At 45.9% G+C, this 23,264-nt stretch overlaps 1 protein-coding gene across 14 annotated transcripts in view; it reads left to right on the top strand.

Annotated features, from left to right (window-relative positions):
* The first annotated feature begins 7,763 nt into the window (after positions 1–7,763).
* The window catches only part of TMEM87B (transmembrane protein 87B), a 50,982-nt gene continuing 35,481 nt past the window's right edge, over positions 7,764–23,264 (top strand). For 6 of the 14 annotated variants that reach the window (XR_015137461.1, XR_015137462.1, XR_015137460.1 and 3 more), the window contains exons 1-5: positions 7,775–8,145; positions 15,168–15,228; positions 19,200–19,291; positions 21,427–21,561; positions 22,726–22,779. Coding sequence is in view for 9 of the 14 variants with exons in the window: in XM_086328328.1 (XP_086184454.1) it covers positions 7,987–8,145; positions 15,168–15,228; positions 19,200–19,291; positions 21,427–21,561; positions 22,726–22,779 (501 nt within the window). In the remaining 5 variants the exon portion in view is untranslated. Of the gene's footprint in view, positions 8,146–12,113; positions 12,214–12,968; positions 13,185–15,167; positions 15,229–19,199; positions 19,292–21,426; positions 21,562–22,725; positions 22,780–23,264 lie in introns of all 14 variants that reach the window. The other 8 variants (XR_015137463.1, XM_086328329.1, XM_086328330.1 and 5 more) reach the window with 6 other exon arrangements.

Below are 23,264 nucleotides of genomic sequence, written 5' to 3' on the forward strand. Positions count from 1 at the left end.
AGGGGATCTTTCTGACCCAGGAATCAAACCCACATCTCCTGCATTGGCAGGCGGATTCTTCACCAGTGAGCCACCAGGGAAGTCTGTATGAAGCATTAGTAAACAATACAATTTAGACAGAACAGAAAAATATATGATATACAAGTTTCTTGTGAAAAGGAACAGTTAGAAATTCAATCTAGCTAGTTGCTTTGTAGAATGTTCATTTTGAGTTTATCTGAAGTTTCCTCATCATTTGATTCAGGTAATGCATTTCTGGCAGGAAAACCACAGAAGTGATGCTGTTTCTTTTCAGGGCATCATGTCATGAAACATATGAAGTCAATTTGTCTCACTCGTTGTGATGTTAACTTTGATCATTAAGGTGGTGTCTGCCAGGTTTCTCTACTACAAAATTACTATTTTTCCCTTTAGAATTAATAAGTGTTTGTGATAGATACTTTCTTATCAAACTTTTAATTTTAGAATCCAGTTGATGATTCTTTCTGAATTAAGTCTCAGTTCAATTCAGTCACTCAGTCATTTCTGACTCTTTGTGACCCCATGGACTGCAGCATGCCAGGCTTCCCTGTCTATCACCAACTCCCAGAGCTTGCTTAAACTCATGTCCATCGAGTTGGTGATGCCATCCAACCATCTCATCCTCTGTCACCCCCTTCTCCTCCTGTCTTCAATCTTTCCCAGCATCAGGGTCTTTTCCAATGAGTTAGCTCTTTGCATCAAGTGGCCAAAGTTTTGGAGTCTTAGCTTCAACATTAGTCCTTCCAATGAATATTCAGGACTGATTTCCTTAAGGATTGACTGGTTTGATCTCCTTGCAGTCCAAGGGATTCTCAAGAGTCTTCTACAACACCACAGTTCAAAAGTATCAATTCTTTGGTGCTCAGTTTTCTTTACAATCCAACTCTCTCATCCATACATGACTACTGGAAAAACCATAGCTTTGACTAGACGGACCTCTGCTGGCAAAGTAATGTCTCTACTTTTTAATATACTGTCTAGGTTGGTCATTTTGCCTGAAAAATTCCATGGATAGAGGAGCCTGGTGGGTTACAGTCCATGGGGTCACAAAGAGTCAGACACGACTGAGCAACTAACTTTCTTTCTTTCTTCTTTTCTAGGTTGGTCATAGCTTTTCTTCCAAGGAGCAAGTGTCTTTTAATTTCATGGCTGCAGTCACCATCCGCAGTGATGTTGGAGCTGAAGAAAATAGTCTCTCACTGTTTCCATTGTTTCCCCATCTATTTGCCATGAAGTGATGGGACCAGATGCCATAATCTTAGTTTTTTGAATTTTGAGTTTTAAGCCAGCTATTTCACTCTCCTCTTTTACTTTCATCAAGAGGCTCTTTAGCTCCTCTTCACTTTCTGCCATAAGGGTGGTGTTGTCTGCTTATCTGAGGTTATTAATATTTTTCCTGGAAATCTTGATTCCAGCTTGTGCTTCATCCAACCCAGCATTTCACATGATGCACTCTGCATATAAGTTAAATAAGCAGGGTGACAATATACAGCCTTGATGTATTCCTTTCCCAATTTGGAAGCAGTCTGTTGTTCCATGTCCAGTTTTAACTATTGCTTCTTGACCTGCATACAGATTTCTCAGGAGGCAGGTAAGGTGGTCTGGTATTCCCATCTCTTGAAGAATTTTCCACAGTTTGTTGTGATGCACATAGTCAAAGTCTTTGGCGTAGTCAATAAAGCAGAAGTAAGTGTTTCTCTAGGACTCTTACTTTTTCCATGATACAACGGATATTGGCAATTTGATCTCTGGTTCCTCTGCCTTTATATTCTTTGCAGCCAAATACTTATATGAAAAATTATATTCTTTGCAGCCAAAGATGGAGAAGCTCTATACAGTCAGCAAAAACAAGACCAGGAGCTGACTGTGGCTCAGATTGTGAACTCTTTATTGCAAAATTCAGACTTAAATTGAAGAAAGTAGGGAAAACCACTAGACCACATTCAGGTATGACCCAAATCAAATCCCTTATGATTATACTGTGGAAGTGACAAATAGATTCAAGGGATTAGATCTGATAGAATGCCTGAAGAACTATGGAAGGAGGTTCGTGACATTGTATATGAGGCAGTGATCAAGACCATCCCCAAGAAAAAGAAATGCAGAAAGGCAAAATGGTTATCTGATGAGGGCTTACAAATAGCTGAGAAAAGAAGAGAAGTGAAAGGCAAAGGAGAAAAGAAAAGATATACCCATATGAATGCAGAGTTCCAAAGAATAGCGAGGAGAGATAAGAAAGCCTTTCTCAGTGATCAGTGCAAAGAAATAGAGGAAAACAATAGAATGGGAAACACTAGAGATCTCTTCAAGAAAATTAGAGATACCAAGGGGACATTTCATGCAGATGGGCACAATAAAGGACAGAAATAGTATGGACCTAACAGAAGCAGAAGATATTAAGAAGAGGTGGCAAGAATACACAGAAGAACTATACAAAAAAGATCTTCATGACCCAGATAACCACGATGGTGTGATCACCCACCTAGAGCCAGACGTACTGGAATGCGAAGTCAAGCGGGCCTCAGGAAGCATCACTACAAACAAAGCTAGTGGAGGTGATGGAATTCCAGGTGAACTATTTCAAATCCTAAAAGATGATGCTGTGCAAGAGCTGCACTCAATATGCCAGCAAATTTGGAAAACTCAGCAGTGGCCACAGGACTGGAAAAGTTCAGTTTTCATTCCAATCCCAAAGAAAGGCAATGCCAAATAATCAAGTATGACAGTTAGCAAATGATAATTTTCTAACTCCATTAATTCTTTATTTATTTGTTGGTGTCTTACAGTAAGGAAGAGGTTTTTTTCTCTCCTATTTATTTAATCATTTGTGTATTATTATTTATTTAATATTGATAATAGACATTAAAATAGGTGTGAGGTGATATCTTGTGGTTTTAACTCGCATTTCCCTGATGTTTAGTTATGTTGAGCATCTTTTCATGTGCAGCTGCATTTTCCTCTTACTTAGAGTGGCCTTGAAAGACAAGGCCGAGGATGAAATCCTGTCCACGTCTCCAGGGTGGGGCATGAGGATAGCGGCTTTAAGCAATGCATCTGGTTATTCACTTTTCATAGAAAGAGTTGTCTGAAGTTGAAACATACATGGACTTGTGGGCAGTGGTTAATGGCTTGGCCGGCTGGTCAGGAATCGAGAGGAAAAAGATCAGATGTGAGAGAAGAAGGTCTGGGATAGAAGCATGTGAGTGGATCAGTGGAAAAGGACATAAAGTTTCCTTCATTAATAATGATAACGGGAGCACCTGCAATGGAAGAGGCATTAAATGGTGATATGATGGTAACCACCAGCACTGCATCTTTTAAATGCAGCACTGATTTTCTGCCATCCCCCCTAGGAGATAAGATGGTTTGGTCAGCGGGGCAGATTCAGAGGCTTCTACTTAGCCATCTCCATTAAAACAGCTCTTCTCCTGGACACCAAGGACCAGTGTTAGCTATCAACTATGCGTATTCCAATTATACTAGCTGGAACCAGGAAAATTACCAGATGTGGGTCTGTGGACCCAATGGATCGAACTATGGACCCAGACTCTCTTTATTACCTGGCCCCTTAGGCCTCCCATTCCAATAGGGAGCCAACATCAACTCAGACTCTGTCCAATATTCCTTGAATTGTTTGGGTATCCCTCTTTCCCCAATGTACAGTTGCCTGAATGAATTATCCCTTTGTGGAGCCCTCTGGTCCTAGATCTCCTAACTTTTCTTCTCCTCCAGATGTTCCACAACTCACTTATTCCAGCCAGGAACCTTGGTTCCTGCCTTAACTCCTCTCCTTCCTAAGCTCCGATATCTAACCAATCACCAAGGTTTTTGTTTTTTTTTTAAATCTCCATCTCCCGTATCTGTGGAATCCATCCAAATCCCCATTCTCATTGAAGCTTCTGTGGTTGAGACCATCACCTCTGAATTACTGTAATTTATTCTTCACTGGTCATACAAAGCATTGATGTATTCTTAGCTAATCATCTCATTGCCCTCCTTAACACAGTTTCCATAGGACAACCAAAATGATCGGGTCACTTCATCCTCCTTGCTTAAGAACCCTTACTGCCTCTCTGATGTCAGACTAAACTGCTTAGTAGGACCCTGATTTTCTACTATTGTTTAAATATTCCCAGTCTTCCCATTGTCTATCTCACACCAATAACTAGTCATCTGGTAGGTCTTTCTGTTCCTCCAGGCCCTTGGCATAGGCTATTATTTCCATCCACATAGCAATGATATCAACTACTTGCTGGGAAAGGCACAGATGGAATGCACGTGCAGTCTTTATTATGCATTAGGCTCTCAATACAGTTTTCAGGTGGCTCAGCGGTAAAGAATCCACTTGCCAATGCAGGAGACACAGGAGACGTAGGTTCGAACCCTGGGTCAGGAAAATCCTTTGGAAGAGGAAACCGCAACCCATTCCATTATTCTTGCCTGGAAAATCCCATGGACAAAGGTACTTGGTGGGCTTCAGTCTGTGGGGTCGCAAAGAGTCTGATATCACTGAGCACACACATACTGCACTGCAGGCTCTCAATAATTACCGGCTAAATAAGTGACTGGGGTGATGGATCAGTGCCTGGTGGCTCAGACAGTAAAGAATTCGCCTGCAATGTGGGAGACCTGGGTTTGATCCCTGGGATGGGAAAATTCCCTGGAAGAGGGCATGGCAACCCACTCAAGTATTCTTGCCTGGAGAATCCCCATGGATAGAGGAGCCTGGAGGGCTACAGTCCACAAGGTTACAAAGAATAGGACACAACCAAGCGACTAAGCACAGCACAGCACAGGGTGACTGATAAGGCCATGTCCTCTTGACTATAAATTGATTGTATTTTACATTAATGATTGTTAAACTAGGATTTCATTCTCCCTCTGGACATTATTTACATTTAATAATAAATGAACAACTGCAGTTCTCTTTGACAGCAAGACATTTATTCACTTTTCACAGTTGAAAATGCCTGGTGAAGTAAACAATTAAGACAGACAAAAGCTTTACCCTCTGAGCTTTAAACAGTAACCAGACAACTTCATTCGTTCTAAAAATTATTAACTATCCCACTGACAATATACTCACAATACAGTGCCCTGGGTTCAACTGACCCGACCTCAAAGCACTTTGCAGGCGCTCACCATGAATTTAGAAAACAATTTGTTTCCCCTGAGATGACGGGCTTGGGGTATGAACAAATGCAAAGGATCTAAAAGACTGAATCACACAGAGAACTTTAACTAGTAGCTCCACCCTATGAGCCTCTGTCACCCTGTTTGTTTAGTCGCTTCAGTCGTGTCCTACTCTGCGACCCCATAGACGAAAGCCCACCAGGCTGCTCCGTCCCTGGAATTCTCCAGGCAAGAACACTGGAGTGGGTTGCCATTTCCTTCCCCAATGCAGCAAAGTGAAAAGTGAAAGTTAAGTCAATCTGTTGTGCCCGACTCGTAGTGACCCCATGGACCGCAACCCACCAGCCTCCTCCGTCCATGGGTTTTTCCAGGCAAGAGTACTGGAGTGGGGTGCCATTGCCTTCTCCGATACACTGAGCACATCATGAGAAATGACAGGCTGGATGTTACAAGCTGGAATCAACATAGGTGGGAGAAACATCAACAACCTCAGATACGCGGATGATACCACTCTGATGGCAGAAAGTGAAGAGGAAGTAAAGAGCCTCTTGATGAAGGTGAAGGAGTAGAGTGAAAGAGCCGGCTTAAGACTAAATATTAAAAAAACTAAGATCATGGCATCTGGCCACATCAGTTCAGTTCAGTTCAGTTCAGTTGCTCAGTCGTGTCTGACTCTTTGTGATCCCATGAATCGCAGCACGCCAGGCCTCCCTGTCCATCACCAACTCCCGGAGTTCACTCAGACTCACGGCCATTGAGTCAGTGATGCCATCCAGCCATCTCATTCTCTGTCGTCCCCTTCTCCTCCTGCCCAAAATCCCTCCCAGCATTAGAGTCTTTTCCAATGAGTCAACTTTTTGCATGAGGTGGCCAAAGTACTGGAGTTTCAGCTTTAGCATCTTTCCTTCCAAAGAAATCCCAGGGCTAATCTCCTTCAGAATGGACTGGTTGGATCTCCTTGCAGTCCAAGGGACTCTCAAGAGTCTTCTCCAGCACCACAGTTCAAAAGCATCAATTCTTCAGTGCTCAGCCTTCTTCACAGTCCAACTCTCACATCCATACATGACCACAGGAAAAACCATAGCCTTGACTAGACGGACTTTGTTGGCAAAGTAATGTCTCTGCTTTTGAATATGCTATCTAGGTTGGTCATAACTTTCCTTCCAAGGAGTAAGTGTCTTTTAATTTCATGGCTGCAGTCACCATCTGCAGTGATTTTGGAGCCCCCCAAAATAAAATCTGACACTGTTCCCACTGTTTCCGCATTGTGGCTCAGATCATGAACTCATTGCCAAATTCTGGCCACATTACTGCATTGCAAATAGAAGGGGAAAAGGTGGAAGTAGTGACAGATTTCGTCTTCTTGGACTCCAAAATCACTGCGGACAGTGACTGCAGCCATGAAATCAGAAGACGATTGTTTCTTGGCAGGAAAGCGATGACAAACCTAAACAGTGTGTTGAAAAGCAGAGACATTGCTCTGCCAGCAATGGTCTGTATAGTCAAGGCTGTGGTCTTCCCAATGGTCACATACGGTTGTGGGAGCTAGACTGTAAAGAAGGCACAACGCCAAAGAATTGATGCCTTCGAACTATGGTGCTGGAGAAGACTCCCAAAAGCCCCTTGGACAGCAAGGAGACCAAACCAGTCAATCTCAAGGGAGCTCAACCCTGATTATTCACTAGAAAGACTGATGCTGAAGTTGAAGCTCCAGTATTTGGTCGTATGTTGCGAACAGACGACTCATTTGAAAAGTCCCTGATGCTGGGAAAGATTGAGGATAGAACGAGAAGAAGGCGTCAGAGGATGAGATGGCTGGATTGCATCATGGATTCAATGAACATGAACTTGTGCAAACTCCAGGAGATGATGAGGGACAGGGAGGCCTGGCGTGCTGCAGTCCATGGGATAGGAAAAAGTCTGGACACGACTGGGCGCCTGAGCAACAACAAAAGCCTCTGACCACAGCCACGTGGAGTCTGGGACCTGAGCTTTCCGCCTCTAGCTAAAGCCACCTCCAGCTCAGGTAGATTCAGAGTCCCACCTCCCCTCCCACCCGCTTCCACACTCCGGCCCAACGCTGAGCCCCGCCCCTCGCCTCTTCTGCCGGCTCCCCTCCCTACCTGGCCCCGCCTTCATACTTGGACCCCTCTTCCTCCTCCCCGCCCCTTTTCCTTTCCAAGCTCGTGCCCCACCTTAAGCCCCGTCCAGCCCTGAGCCGCGCCCCTCGCTTCCACTCCTGACCCCCTGGTCCACACGAGCCTGGTTCAAAGCCCCGCCTCCCCTCCCGCCCCGCTTTCACACTGCGGCCCAAACCCTTCGGGCCCCGCCCCTCGCCTCCCCTCCAGGCCCCGCCTCCCCTCCTGGCCCCACCTCCACGCTCAGACCCCACCCCGCCCCTCCTCCTCTACTCTTCACGCTCTGGCGCCCCGCCACTCTCCGCCCCGGCCGGCCCTGAGCCCCGCCCCTCGCCTCCTCCCAGGCCCCGGCTCCCCGCCTGGCCCCACCTCCACGCTCGGACCACCTCCCGCCCCTCCCCCTCAACTCTTCCCTCTCTGGCCCCCCCTACTCTCCTTCCCTCCAGGCCCCGCCTCCCCACCGCCCCCCAGGCCCCGCCTCTCCGCCTGGCCCCACCTCCACGCTCCGACCCTACCCCGCCCCTCCCCCTCTACTCTTCACGCTCTGGCGCCCGTGTCCGCCCCAGCTGGCCCTGAGCCCAGTCTCCACGTCCCATCCAGACTTCCTGGGCCCGAACCCGCCTCCCGGGGGCGGGCCTGCACCAGGTGCGGGCTCGCGGTGCGGCGGATCGCCAGGTGCGGCTTCCGCGTAAAGATGGCTGCCGTCTGCCGCGACGGGGTCTGGCTCCCGCCCCGCCGCCGCCTTCCCACCGGGCGCCCGCTGCTCTGCTTCGCCCTCTGCCTCCTGTGCTGCGGCCCAGCGGCTGTGGGCGCCGTCCCCGAGGTCGGGCTCTGGACCGCGACGATCAGTGACGTAAGCGGAATGTCGGGACCGAGGCGAGGCGCATCTGAGGCCCGCAGGGTTCTCTGGCCCCCGCTAGGAGCCAGTTCTGGGCTTGTTCATCTGGTCAAGTCTGCTCTGGGCGCCCAATACGTTTCCTGGGCCTTTTGTCCGCTGTGGGCGGGGAGCGCCCCCTCCTCCGGCCAGATCTAGCCTATGGGGAAGATGAGTCAGGCTTCTGTGCAGGGGGGCGGCTCTCCCCTCTGAACCCTGTTAGTGAAAATCATCTTTCCCGTAGTCCTGGCCTCTCGCTCTGCTCGGACAGTCTCTGGCTAGATCAGGCCCTTCTTTATTCAGACCTGAGCCCTGAACCCCTTGGCACTCCTAGCGGCATCTTTGGATTTGACCCCTCGTGCCGGGGTGTAGCCACAGGGCCACACCCTTGTAGCCACAGGAAGGACTTTACAGTGTTTCAGTTTCCGCATACATTTATAAAGCGTGTGCGTCTTTATTCCTCTTTTTCTCTCTCTTCCTCCCTCTCTCCCTTTTTCTTCCTTCTTCCTTTCTTCCAGAAGGGAACAGGCAACAGTCATGCCACTCCCTTTCCCTCATTCTGGGTTTCTCTCGTGCTCCTATCACAGTTCTGGGAGTATGTGTGGTTGGGGGGCGGGGTCGGGACACTTGCAAGGCTAGTCCGGAGGCTTGAGCCCGTGGAAACACTTCTTTCCAGGGCAGGCCATTTGAGAACTTGACATCTGGAAGTTTCACGTCTCATGTTGTGGGAGGAATGCCGGGGTAGAATTTTGGAAAGATTTGCTAAAGAGGGACAGGAAATCGAAGAGGCCTTACTACGACTTTTCTAGAGTCAGATGATTTGATTCATCCATCTCTGTTTGAGATGAATATTTTCCACATGTATAGAAGCGATGTCTGAATTCTTTTTATTAATTTATTTTTATTTATGGCTGCGCTGGGTCTTCCTTGCTGCGTATGGGTTTTCTCTGTTTGCTGTGAGTGGGAACTACTTCTAGTTGAGGTGCTCAGGCCTCTCATTGCAGAGGCTTCTCTTGCTGTAGAGCAGGGTCTTTAGGACTGGAGCCTCAGTAGTTGTGGTGAGCCTGCAGCATATGGGATCTTCCTGGACCAGGTATCCAACCCATGTCCTCTGCATTGGCAGGCAGATTGTTAACCTCTGGACCACCTGGGAAGTCTGGATGTCCGAATTCTAAAGGCAAAACTTAATTTTGAACTCCTCAATCAGAAAAAGAAAGTAGTGTAGGAGACTACAAATTCTTCCCAGAGCACAAAAGCTACATAGAGGCTAGAGTATGTATCTTTCTGAATCTTTAAGACCCAGTGCAACCATTTCTTCCAGGATTCTCCTGGGTTGGTGCCCTATTTTGTGTACCAATCATAGAGCCTGTGTATCTCCATTATTGAATTTCTCTGAACAGTAAAAAGCAAAATTCAGAGTGTAAGGTAAGGGAGTTAGAGAAGGCGAGGTTCAGAAAAACCGGCACTTTACAGGAACAGATCACCTTCAATGAGGCGAGAAGGGGCAGCAGTCAGATTAGTGAGCTGCTGCACTAACCCAAGAAAAGAGTGAGTATGTATAGGCATGTATGTGGAAAGCTACTGTCTTAAGGGGGCCTGTTCTTCTCCACGGTTGTTCAGAGTAGTTATCTCCTGGGTGTAATCAACCTTAATGTCCATTTTTTTTCTTCGGGTGAGAGAGTTCTTTGTTTTGCATAGAATGGTGGGGAGGACCTGGAGGGGAATTTTAACTCCAGGCTATTTTGAGCTAAGTAACTTTCCTTCACAGAGAACCACACTTAAGGTTTCATGCTGCTTCTGTAGTGAATGGGCAATAGCATAAACTAAGAATAAATTGGAAATAAATTGGCTGCAGAGTGCTTGACCATATCTGTACAAATCTTTGCCAAGTACACTTTGGATAGGGAGATTCCTAAAGCCATGGGGAGAAAATAACTTTGCTTCTTGCGTGAGAAAGAAAATTTTTCTTTGGATCCCATATAATCTTTATTTTTGTTGTTTAGTCGCTGAGTCATGTCCGACACTTCTGTGATCCCATGGACTGTAACCTGTTAGGCTCCCCTGTCTATGGGGTTTCCCAGGCAAGGATACTGGAGCGGGTTGTCATTTCCTTCTTCAGGGGATCTTCATGACCCAGGGATCAAACCCATGTCTCTTGCATTGGCAGGTGGATTTTTTACCACTGAGCCAGCAGGAAAGCCCCACGTGATCTTTAGTCCTATGTGATTCAGGACAGTCACTCATTCAGTCGCTCAGTTGTGTCCGACTCTTTGCGACCCCATGAATCGCAGCACGCCAGGCCTCCCTGGCCATCACCAGCACGCCAGGCCTTCCTGTCCATCACCAACTCCCGGAGTTCACTCAAACTCACGTCCATCGAGTCAGTGATGCCATCCAGCCATCTCATCCTCTGTCGTCCCCTTCTCCTCCTGCCCCCAATCCCTCCCAGCATCAGAGTCTTTTCCAGTGAGTCAACTTTTTGCATGAGGTGGCCAAAGTACTGGAGTTTCAGCTTTATCATCATACCTTCCAAAGAAATCCCAGGGCTGATCTCCTTCAGAATGGACTGGTTGGATCTCCTTGCAGTCCAAGGGACTCTCAAGAGTCTTCTCCAACACCACAGTTCAAAAGCATCAATTCTTCGACGCTCAGCCTTCTTCAAACTCTCACAGTAACAATCCATAAAGCTCTTTGCAAAGGGTAGGCTGATTTTTTTTTTCCTCTCCCTTATTTTAATTTGTCACAACTTGTTATTCAGAACTGGAAAGGAAAGTGTAGCTTTCTTTCATTTGTCCTACAAATTCATCCAGAAATGGTTCTTTCGATTGTAAAGGTCAACAGTTTAAGTGCCTGCCTACCATGTGCCATGCACTACATTGGCCATTGCTGTTGGAAGGATGTATTTTAGACACAGCCGCCTCTCTCAAGAAGCTCACACAGTGGAGGGAGAGCAGATTCGTGGGTAGTAATTACACACATGGTGGCATTCCTGGGATATTACTGGAGCACTGAGGAAATCACCTAACCCCACTTTCTGGAGTTGGTGCTTGGCTGACTCTGAAAGGATGCGTAGATGAAGAAGGAGGCGGCGAGTATAACAGCAGCCGTGTAGAAACTCTTGGTGAGTCTGCTGACAAGGCAGGAGTGTTACTTGGGATTGGACCACCATAAGCCTTCCATCCCTGAGCTTGGCCTTGAGCCCGTGGCCTCAAACTCAAGGACCTGTGGGGGCTGAGGCAAGTCCTATCAGTGAGTGAAGCAAGTTAGGTTTGGGGCCGGTGGGGAATGCTGTGAACTGCAGATGACGTGCCACTGCTGAAGAGGGCGCTTGCCATTCAGCTCTAGCTGTGGATGCTGTAGGGCGGTCGACACATTTTTTTATCTTTTTTGGCCGCACCACACAGCATGTGGGATCTTAGTTCCCCAATCAGGTGTCAAACCCTCACCCCCTGCAGGGAAAGTGCAGAATCTTAACCTTTGGACCTCCAGGGAAGTCCGTATATTTTTACTGTGTCAGCTAATTCAGAAAAAGTTTTAAAAGGCTCCTTGTGGGCCCAAAACCACCCATTTTTTAGGTTGAATTTACATGTTGGCCACCAGTAGCAACTTGGGAGTGAATGAGGGCAAGCCATGGAAGAGTTTTAGACATACCTGCTAATCACGGTGGCTGTTATCTAAGGATGAATTGTAGGCTCCAGTCTGGAGGCAGAGGTACCAGTTAATTGCAGAAGTATAGGCCTGAATCAGGGCAGTGGTGGCAGGAATGGAGGGGGTGTTTGCTTTGTCACTCAGTCGTGGCTGACTCTTTATGGCCCCAGGGACTGTAGACTTCTAGGCTCCTCTGTCCATGGGATTTCCCAGGCAAGAATACTGGAGTGGGTTGCCATTTCCTCCTCCGGGGGACCTCCCCAACGCAGGGGCTGAACCCATGTCTCCTGCATTGGCAGGTGGATTCTGAATCACTGAGCCACCAGGGAAGCCCTGCAGGAATGAAGAGAAAGGGCTAAATCTGAGAAATGTCTGTGCCTTGGAGATGGGGTGATGGAGGTGAGAGACCCAAAGAAACCATGACTTGGGTGATTGGGGATGGCATAACCTACATACAGCCAAGCTGGTCAGCACAGGGAGAGCTGGTGAGGAGCAGAGGGGGAGGCGTCTGTTTTAGTGCAGGTGAAATAGGTTAAAACGTCTGCCTGCAATGTGGAAGACCTGGGTTCGATCCCTGGATCGGGAAGATCCCCTGGAGAAGGAAATGACAACCCACTCCAGTACTCTTGCCTGGAGAATCCCATGGACGGAGGAGCCTTTTGGGCTACAGTGCACGGGGTCGCAAAGAGTCGGACACGACTAAGCGACTTCACTCACTCACTCACTCAAATGTGGACAGTATTGGACATCCCAGAGGGTGTGACCTTTAGGTAATTGGGTATGTGGACGTGCAGCTCAGAGGAGGGATCTGGACCAGGGTTTTATTGATGTTGAAACTGTTGAGGAGGGATGGGATTTCCGTGGTGGTCCAGTGGTCAAGAGTGCACCTTCTAATGCAGGGGATGTAGGTTTGATCCCTGGTCGGGGAATTAAGATCCTACATGCCTCAAGGACAAAAACCCCAAACATAAAACAGAAGCAATCTTGTAGCAAATTCAATAAAGACTTTAAAAAAGAATGATCTGCATTAAAAAAAAATCTTGAAGAAAACCATCATGGAGGGAAAAGGGTTATCGAGAAAGAACAGTTTCTCCTATCAGGGTTTTCCTGTAATCCCTAACCACTTGTTCGCTTAACTTAATCTCTTCTCACAGAATTTTTATTCTTGGTGAGGGCAGACATGGATCAAACCAGTCAATCCTAAAGGAAATTAGTCCTGAATATTCATTGGAAGGACTGATACTGAAGCTGAAAGTCCAGTACTTTGGCTACCTGATGGGAAGAACCTGATGCTGGGAAAGATTGAAGGCGGGAGAAGAAGGGGACGACAGAGGATGAGATGGCTGGATGGCATCATCAACTCAGTGGACGTGAGTTTGAGCAAATTCCAGGAGTTGGTGATGGACAGGGAGGCCTGGCGTGCTGCAGTCCACGGGGTCACACAGAGTCGGACACAACTGAGCGACTGAGCTGACTGAGGGCGACATGAAATAACTAGCTAGTACAAGGTTTCATTGTGCTTGTGGTGAGGGATGCAACGAATGGGTCCTATGAACCTTGCAAGGGAGGGCCGGCCTGGTGTGGGCCCTGGTGGAAGATGCCCTGAGGAAGGGGATGTTGAGCTGGGCTGTCAGGGGTCAGAAGGAAATAACTAGAGGAAGAGTAAATTTTCAGGTAAGTTTTCAGGTTGACCACTAAGGTCCTGAGGGCTGGAAGGAGTATTATGTTTTTGATGACCAGGCCTTGGTTACACCGGGCCCTGTGAGCCACAGGGAGATTTGGTCTGTTGTAAAAAGACAGTCTGTGGTATAGTGCAGCGGTAAAGAATCTGCCTGCCAGTACAGGAGATGCAAGAGACGCAGGTTCAATCCCTGGATTGGGAAGATCCCTTGAAGAAGGAAATTGCAATCTGCTTCCTTATTACCTGGGAAATCCCAGAGACAGAGGAGCCTGGTGGCTATAGTCCGTGGAGTGTCAAAGAGTCAGACATGACTGAGCGTGCACACAGAGAGGGTGGTAAGCCACAGCTCAGAGAGAGGGTCAGCTGTTTTATCAAAGGCGCGTTTATGTTGATGCCAGGAGAGCAGGCGCAGGCGCAAGACACGCAGCCCTCCCTCGGCCCCTGTGTGCTGCTGGCCTCAGGCTGTGAGCCTTGCGGGGGGCCTCACGTCCGCTGCAGGGAGTAGATTACTTGGGACAAGGCTCTGAGCCAGGCAGTGATGGGACCAGATCTATGAGTTGCTTTGTTTTTTCTCTTTTGACCACACACCATGTGGGATCTTAGTTCCCTCAACCAGGGATCAAACCTGTGCCCTCTGCATTGGAAGCATGTTGTCTTAACCATTGGGCCACCAGGGAAGTCCAAGATTTACATTAAGAAAAATAATAATAATTGATTTGGTCATAGGGAGGAGTGAAAGGATTGTTGTTGTTGTTCAGTCGCTAAGTCGTGTCTGACTCTTTGTGACCCCTTGGACCACAGCACACCAGGCTTCACTATCTCCCAGAGTTTGCTCAAATTCATGTCCACTGAGTCAGTGATGCCATCCAACCATCTCATCCTTTGTCGTCCCCTTCTTCTTTTGCCTTCAATCTTTCCCAACATCAGGGTCTTTTCCAGTGAATTGGCTCTTCGCATCAGGGGGCCAAAGGATTGGAGCTTCGGCTTTAGCATCAGTCCTCCCAGTGAATATTCAGGGTTGATTTCCTTTAGGATTCATGGTTCAATCTTGCAGTCCAAGGGACTCTCAAGAATATTCTCCAGCACCACAATTCAAAAACGTCAGTTCTTTGGTGTTTATTTTCCAGAATACAACAGTACTTTTAAATAGTAGAGAGAAATGTTTTTAACAAGATTTTTCTTTATTAGTTTTTAAAAATACACGTGTATATATATATTTTGGTTGCGGTGAATCTTCGTTGCTGCGCGAGGGTTTTCTCCAGTTGCAGCGAGCAGGGGCTACTCCAGTTGCAGTGCGTGGGCTTCTCATTGCGGGGGCTTCTCCCGTGGCAGAGTGCGGGCTCTGGGCAAGTGGGCATTCATGGCACCCGGGCCTAGTTGTTCTGCGGCATATGCAGTCTTCCCAGATCAGGGATCAAACCCAGGTCTCCTGCATTAGCAGCTGATTCTTATCCACTTACCACCAGGGAAGTCCAGTATATTTATTTCTTAATTTGGCTGCACCGGGTATTAGCTCTGGTTAGTTAGCTAGTTACTAGTTAGATGTGGGATCTAGCTTTCTGATCAGGGATCACACCTGGCCCCCTGCTTGAGGAGCAGGGAATGCTAGCCACTGGACCACGAGGGAAGTCCCTAACAAGATCTTTCTATATTTCTTTGTTTCTCATTACAGAAATCAGGACCTTTGATATTTAGGAAAATTATGTTTAACTCTACTGAGATCAAGTTTTCTGGTAAGTATAATAAGCTAATGTAATACTGAAGTAACAATAAATTATAAGTAAGCAACATATAATCTAATATGTTAGCATAATATAAACTAACATGACACATTATAATATTATGTATTTTAAACTAGGCAGATGCTTTTAGGTGATTATAACATTTTAAAAGTCTCTTGATCCAGTCAAATTGTAGTTATTTTCAAGAATGGATTTTTCTAATCTTGTCTCAGAAAATGTAATATGAATCATTATTTAAAAGTTATAGTTAAAGCCTAATAAAGGAATCTTCAGCAAAACAGTATTTCACTTCTGTGAAATTTGACTTTGAATCCGTTTTAAAGTACAATAAATTCTTTTTATGGATATAGGAAATGCCATGATTGTGATGAAACCTTTGTGCCTCTGAAATCTGTCTAAATATACACGATTGTAGTATGAAATAAAAATTATTAGACACTGATATTTTAATTAGGATTTTAGGGGTTCAGTTCAGTTCAGTTCAGTCGCTCAGTCGTGTCTGACTCTTTGCGACCCCATGAATCGCAGCACGCCAGGCCTCCCTGGCCATCACCAACTCCCGGAGTTCACTCAGACTCACGGCCATCAAGTCAGTGATGCCATCCAGCCATCTCATCCTCTGTCGTCCCCTTCTCCTCCTGCCCCCAATCCCTCCCAGCATCAGAGTCTTTTCCGATAAGTCAACTCTTCACATGAGGTGGCCAAAGTACTGGAGTTTCAGCTTTAGCATCATTCCTTCCAAAGAAATCCCAGGGCTGATCTCCTTCAGAATGGACTGGTTGGATCTCCTTGCAGTCCAAGGGACTCTCAAGAGTCTTCTCCAGCACCACAGTTCAAAAGCATCAATTCTTCGGCGCTCCGCCTTCTTCACAGTCCAACTCTCACATCCATACATGACCACTGGAAAAACCATAGCCTTGACTAGATGGACCTTTGTTGGCAAAGTGATGTCTCTGCTTTTGAATATGCTATCTAGGTTGGTCATAACTTTCCTTCCAAGGAGTAAGTGTCTTTTGATTTCATGGCTGCAGTCACCATCTGCAGTGATTTTGGAGCCCCCAAAAATAAAGTCTCACACTGTTTCCACTGTTTCCCTATCTATTTCCCATGAAGTGATGGGACCGGATGCCATGATCTTCGTTTTCTGAATGTTGAGCTTTAAGCCAACTTTTTCACTCTCCACTTTCACTTTCATCAAGAGGCTTTTGAGTTCCTCTTCACTTTCTGCCATAAGGGTGGTGTCATCTGCATATCTGAGGTTATTGATATTTCTCCTGGCAATCTTGATTCCAGCTTGTGTTTCTTCCAGTCCAGCGTTTCTCATGATGTACTCTGCATATAAGTTAAATAAGCAGGGTGACAATATACAGCCCTGACGTACTCCTTTTCCTATTTGGAACCAGTCTGTTGTTCCATGTCCAGTTCTAAATGTTGCTTCCTGACCTGCATACAATTTTAGGGCTTATGAAAGCGAAAATACTGCTCGGGACTCTTGTCTGTGTAAATACTGATATGTCATGACTGACAAGTCATAGAGGGAGAGGTTTTCAGTATATTTAGTGGGTTTTCAGGCTTCCCTAGTGGCTCAGCAGTGAAAAACCCGCCTATCAATGCAGGAGATGCGGCTTCAATCCCTGGGTCGTGAAGATCCCCTGGAGGTGGAAATGGCACCCCACTCCAGTATTCTTGCCTGGAGAATCCCATGGACAGAGGAGCCTGGTGGGCCATAGTCCATGGAGTTGCAAAGAGTTGGACACAACTTAGTAAATAACAACAACAAGTGGGTTTACACTTAATCTCAGTGTTTCATGGTAAACATAGTGGGTTTACTGTGCCCTCACTCCTCTTGGTGTTTCCAGTAAGTTGGCTAGGTCAGTTGGTTGCCAGGGCTAAAGTTTGGGGATCAGGAGTAGTTTTTTTTGGTTGGATAGAGCAGTTGGGCTTCATGGCCTCCACAGCCATGCCCATTTTCTCTCTCATGCATCCTCTGATCATCTGTTGGGCTGTTGTGCGCTGTGTGGTCTCTGCTGATGGAAGTAGGCGAGTCATTAGCTAGAAAGCAGAGGCGGGTTAAAGCAGCTCCCTGAGATCATAGATCTTCAGTCGGTGATAAGAACTTGGTAAGAAGAAATCAAAGCCCAAGGTGGTGAGGAAAAGATTTTGGCATCTCAGTGCTTTAATAAATTCATGTCACGGTGTCTAGACAAGATTTTAAACACTGGGGCAGACAAAAAAACTCTGGGGGGGAGTAAAAGTTTATATGGACCAGTGAAACAGATAATATGGTTTTTATGGCTCAAGTGGTAAAGAATCGCCTGCAGTGCAGGAGACACAGGAAACACGGGTTCAGTTCCTGGTTCGGGAAGATCCCCTGGAGAAGGAAATGGCAACCCACTCCAGTATTCTTGCCTGCAGAATCCCATGGGCAGGGGAGCCTGGTGGGCTACAGTCCGTGGGGTCGCAAAGAGTCTGACATGACTGAGCAAGCATGCAACACAGTGTAAATGTCTGAGATCAGGCTTGAAGTAGATCACAGTTTAGTATTAACATATCTAAAGGGAGAAAGAGTGAGGCAGCAGGAGGGAGTTAGGAACAAAAGCATTTTGTTTAAAATGAGAGTTTAGTCGGGTGAAAGCTGGCAGTGCCTCAGCGCTGGCGGGCGAGAGGTCTTTCTTGAGCTGTGACCAAGGCTCTGACAGGTGGCTGGCAGGGGTGGATGTACCTGAGCCTCCTGTTCTGCCATGCTCGCCAGGCAACCTCTGCATCACACTGGGCGTCCAGGAAGGCTTGTTGAAGAGAGCTAATTGATCGTTACATGTGTACTTTATAGTTACTATTTATTTTAAGTGAGCAATTGGGCATTTGGGTTTATACATGTGTAGGAGAAGGCAATGGCACCCCACTTCAGTACTCTTGCCTGGAAAATCCCATGGACGGAGGAGCCTGGTGGGCTGCAGTCCATGGGGTCTCAAGGAGTCGGACACGACTGAGCGACGTCACTTTCACTTTTCACTTTCCTGCATTGGAGAAGGAAATGGCAACCCACTCCAGTGTTCTTGCCTGGAGAAGCCCAGGGACGGCGGAGCCTGGTGGGCTGCCGTCTGTGGGGTCGCACAAAGTCGGACACGACTGAAGCGACTTAGCAGCAGCAGCAGCAGCTGTAGTGCGAAAAAGGAGACAGCATCTCTGAGTTCTCACAGAGTGAAGTTTTAGTGCCCGCAGAGTTAAGCACTGGTCCCTTGGATGTGTGCCTGTGCTGTTTGGTGGACTGACATCAGGCTTTCCCTTGGGTGACCCCATACTCCTTAGCAAACTGCCTCAGGCGGCCACACTGCTGCTGCCCTCCGCCTGCTGGGCCTCTGCTTGTCCTGTCTGTCCACCCCCCTCTTCCCTGGGCGGACTTCTGTTCTTTGCTCGTGAGCCAGCTGGGGCCCCATTCTTCATGCCCACCTGACTGTGTTAGGCACCTTGCCCAGGGCTCGCGTGATCCCTTCTTCTCAGCCCCTTCCTCCATCAAAGGTGCCTGTTAACTCTCCTTTCCCCTAATTCCTCTTTAGTCAAGCATCCAGGGATTATTCTAGTTTACCACTATGTCCCTTCCTGGCACACAAGGGCTACTTACTCGGTACTTTTTGGGTGGATAAGTCAGTGAAGAGAGCGTTTCAGAGTGAAATAAACAGTGACTGAGCATATCTGGGTACTCTGTTTATTTTAACACTGGACTTAACATATAGATGAAATGACTAGTCTTATAGCAACATTTGGTTCACTGTGATAATGTAATGAACTTATCTGTCTCATTTTGTGGCGACTTTTTGGAGGAATTAGGTAATATTTTACTCATTGTTTCCTTAAGGTAGCCTAGTTTAAATTGAATTCTTGAAACCTGAAATTTAAATTGGGGTATATAATATTGTTTACAATATTGTTACTACAAAATGAGACTTTCTTTTTCTAAACAGTTAAGTCATTCAGTTGTCCCAGGCCTGTGAAGTTTACCATAGAGTGGCATTTGGAGCATCATACCTGTCACAATGACTATTCTGAGTTGGAAGTAAGTAAAATGCAAATTTTAAATGAGTGTAAAGCTATGAAGGAAAAATTACAGAGTATAAAGATTTATTTGCTCATTAAGTGAGGAGTCTAGAAATAGAGACTGTACTTGTAGAAGTGCCACAGATTTATTTTGGGACTTAACAATAAATGCTTTAATTATGTCAAAATATATGCTTTCTGAGAATACAAGTCTATCAGTTTCCTTGTATCTATGAAAAACATTAGTTATTATTTAAATCAGTTATAGGAACCATTGATAAAGGGCTTGTGAATCATACATAAATAAAAATAAACTTAATTTAAAGAAGAAATGTAAAAATTTCATTCATCCAGAAAATGAGTAGCAGGGAACCTAGGGCTTTAGTGCAGATGAGCAGATTTCATGAGTATGAGTAGATCTCATCAAGAGGTGAGGAGGGAGACGGGAGAGCGTGAGAGGAGGAAACAGAGTCCAGGCGAGGTCAGTGTGTGCTTCCTGAGGAAATCACAAAAATATTCACTTAGATTGCATAGGACATCAGATTTAGGATATTTAATGTTGATACTACCCTATTAGCTGATAAATCTTATTCAGATTTTGCCAGTGTCTCAAGAACGTCCTTTTTAGCAGCTTTTCTTTCTTTATTTTTTTTATACAGAATCCAATCCAGGATCACATTGTATTTCTGCATGATTTTTTTTGGGGGGCGTGGGGTGGTCGGCTGTCATTCATGACATGACACCGATACATACAATTGATTTATTTTTATAAGATGTCCCTCAATTTGAGTGTTTCTTAAATTTTCTCATGAATAAATTCAGGTTATGTTTTTGTCAGACATACCATACCCTGGAGAAGGAAATGGTAGCCCGCTCTAGTATTCTTGCCTGGAGAAGCTCATGGATAGAGGAGCCTGGCAGGCTCCAGTCCATGGGGTCACAGAGAGTCGGACACTGCTGAAGCGACAGCATGCACGCACTAGAAAATACACTGTTTTGCCCCATTTTTGATGATGTTAATTTGCTCAGTCAGTTAGGGAAGTTTCTGTCCATTTTCTACTGTAAAGCTGCTACTTTTCTCTCTGTTGTTAACAATAATTTGTGAAGAAACACTTTTGTATTCATGTGTAAATATCCTGTTTTCCATCAGTCCTGTTTTAATGCTCTTTGGTCCTTGCCTGAGTAATTAGTTGTTAGTGATGACTGCTGGGGCGCCCCAGGTGGCGCTAGCAAGTAAGGAGCCACTTGACAGCGCAGACAGATGTAGGAGATGCGGGTTCGAACCCTGGGTCGGGAGGATCCACTGCAGAAGGGAAGGGCAACCCAGGCCAGTATTCTTGCCTGGAGAACCCCATGGACAGGGGAGTCTGGTGGGCTCCAGTTCATAGGGTCGCAAAGAGTCAGACATGACCGAATTGACTTAGCTCTCGCACACATGATGATTGCTAAATGGTGATTCTCTAATTCCCTGCTTTCTTCCACATTTACTAGCACCCTGCTATGAGAATGCACTCTCCCTTCTCCTTTATCAAGATGGACTCACTGATTTTTAGTTTGTTGGGTGGGTTATAATCTCTTACTGTTTTTATGTATTTTGCTCAAATTGTCCCATATGTGGCCAGTTGTTGTTTTTCAGTCGCTCCGTTGTATCCGACTCTCTGTGGCCCCGTGGACTGCAGCACACCAGGCCTCCCTGTCCTTCACCATCTCCCAGAGTTTGTTTAAACTCAAGTCCATGGCCTTCCGTTTGGCCATTGAAAGCCTCTTAATCTTTTCTTGGTGCCCGGGAGCTGCCACTGGGAGCCTGGTTTTATTCATCCTCCAGGAGCCTGGAACCGCGTTGTTAGTTGATGTGTGAGTGAAAGTCCCCCGCAGTCACTGGGGTTTTGCCGTCTGTGCTTTATGTTACTATGTATTTGGTTTATCTTTCCTTGTAACTGAATACTGCTTCTCTCTCTCAAACCCTTTCTACGTGGAGTAGAATGAAAGCAATCCCAGGACAAAGTGTTATACACAGAATTTTATGCAGAGCTTTTTTTCTTCTTGGTATTTTGTTCTACTGAATGTCTCAAGTGTTCCAAACAAAGTAAATTTTTGGTATTGTTTAGATATTAAGCGAAAATAAATTATGACGTAGAACTTTACCTTGTGTAGGAGCTGTCACAGAAACATGAACTTCCCGTCACTGAAGACTTTTGTGGCCATTATTTCAAGAACAGTGAATGCTGGACAACAAAAAATGAAAATGTAGAGTGCAGTGGTGATTTACAGCTGTTTCCCCCACTGAATGTGCGTATCTGTCTCGCCGTGTTGAGATCAGATGTATTTGTTTCCCGGTGAATATAAGTATCAATTTAACTTCTGTGCCACCAGTATTGTGATAAAGAAAGGTCTTAATTCATCAGTTTTTAGGTTCGGTTCTTTGGCGTGCGTGGCAGTACATAGTAAGTGGGATACTGGCGCCACTGTTTCACGCCTTTGTACCCGGCGCAGCAGCGTCCTTGGAAGAGGACCCTTTTATCAGCCTTTCGTGGTCTGCTGTCACCGCCTCCCTCTCTTCTGCCCACCCCAGGCGGGCCTTGGCCGCCCTCACCCCATCAGAATGGCTCTAGTCAGGATGGTCAGTGACCTCCCTGGTGTTAGACCCCACGTCCGTTGCTCTTACTGGAGGTCTGTCAGCTTACCAGCATTTAACACACTTGAAAACTGTCCTCTGTGCACTTTCTCCTACTAAACCTGGAAGACTGGACTCTATAATGCTAATAGTGATCATCCCTGGGTAGTGAGGCTGTGGGTCATTTTAACTGATTTCTTTTGTTCTATAAATTCTGAACTGAAAATGAAAATGTCTTTAATAAAAATTTTGGGGACTTCTGTGGTGGTCCAGAGGCTAATACTGGGTGCTCTTGATAGGGGACCTGAGTTCAATCCTCGGTCAGGGAACTAGATCCCCCATGCCGTAGCTGAGACCCTGGGTGCCTGAAGATCCCAGCGCTGCAGCTAAGACCTGGCGCAGCCAGATAAATATTTTTTTAAAAATCTAAAAAAACTTTTTTTTCAAAGGGTTCTTTTAAAAATTTGTGTTGAAGTATAATAAACATAAAATAAAGCATGCGTATCAGAAGTGTAGGGCTTAATGAATTTTCACAACCCGAACCCACCCCCATAGACCCAGATCAAGTATAGACCATCTGAGCACTTTGAATCCCCTTTGGGTTCCTAACATCCTCCCTGCCAATGGAAACCACTGCCCTGAAGAAGGAAGTAATTTTTCAAGTGTAGGATTTTGTTACGAGTGTTTAGGGTACAGTGAGATTTGTTCTCTGGTGTTCTGCCTTCAAATCTTTACTTTTTTTGTAACAGCTTTTTTTTCCCCCCCTCAGTTTGTTAGAACTATTTTTCCTTGTGGAAATGCAACAGTATAAAATGGAATTATTTTGCTCTTTTTTCCAGAATAAACAATTAATATCAAATACCGGAAATGTCTCAAACCAGGAAGGATCAACAGTAAGTCTCTTTCTTTGCCTTTAAATCAAATATATACAAGTTAGAGTAAGACTGAGCAGAATCTGCTGATGGATAGATACTCATGATCTTAAGTAGGGTGAGTAGAATTAGGAAAGAAAAAAAGAAGTGTAATTTAAAACAGTGTATATTCTTACATATGTCTGTGTGAATTTTGTACATACTTGTTTCTTTGTTTAAAAAATCTCTTTAAAGCCATAATTTAAGGGTAACTTCTGTGTAGTCTTCTTTTACTTTAAAAAATAAAATCACACTGTCACATGCCTTAGACAACGTAGCAGTGGGCTAGTCGGTATCGACTTTAGGGAAATAAAGAAATAGAAACTACGATGTAGCACCAGGTGGAGGGAAAATTTAGAATTGGGGGGAATTACTAAAAGTCACTTACTAAAAGACTGCCCTGGTGGCTCAGACAGTAAAGCGTCTGTCTACAATGTGGGAGACCTGGGTTCGATTCCTGGGTCGGG

Source organism: Bos grunniens, chromosome 11 (assembly GCF_055505025.1).
Source record: "Bos grunniens cultivar Pamir isolate PY7600 chromosome 11, Bosgru_T2T1.0, whole genome shotgun sequence".
Lineage (NCBI taxonomy): Eukaryota > Metazoa > Chordata > Mammalia > Artiodactyla > Bovidae > Bos > Bos grunniens.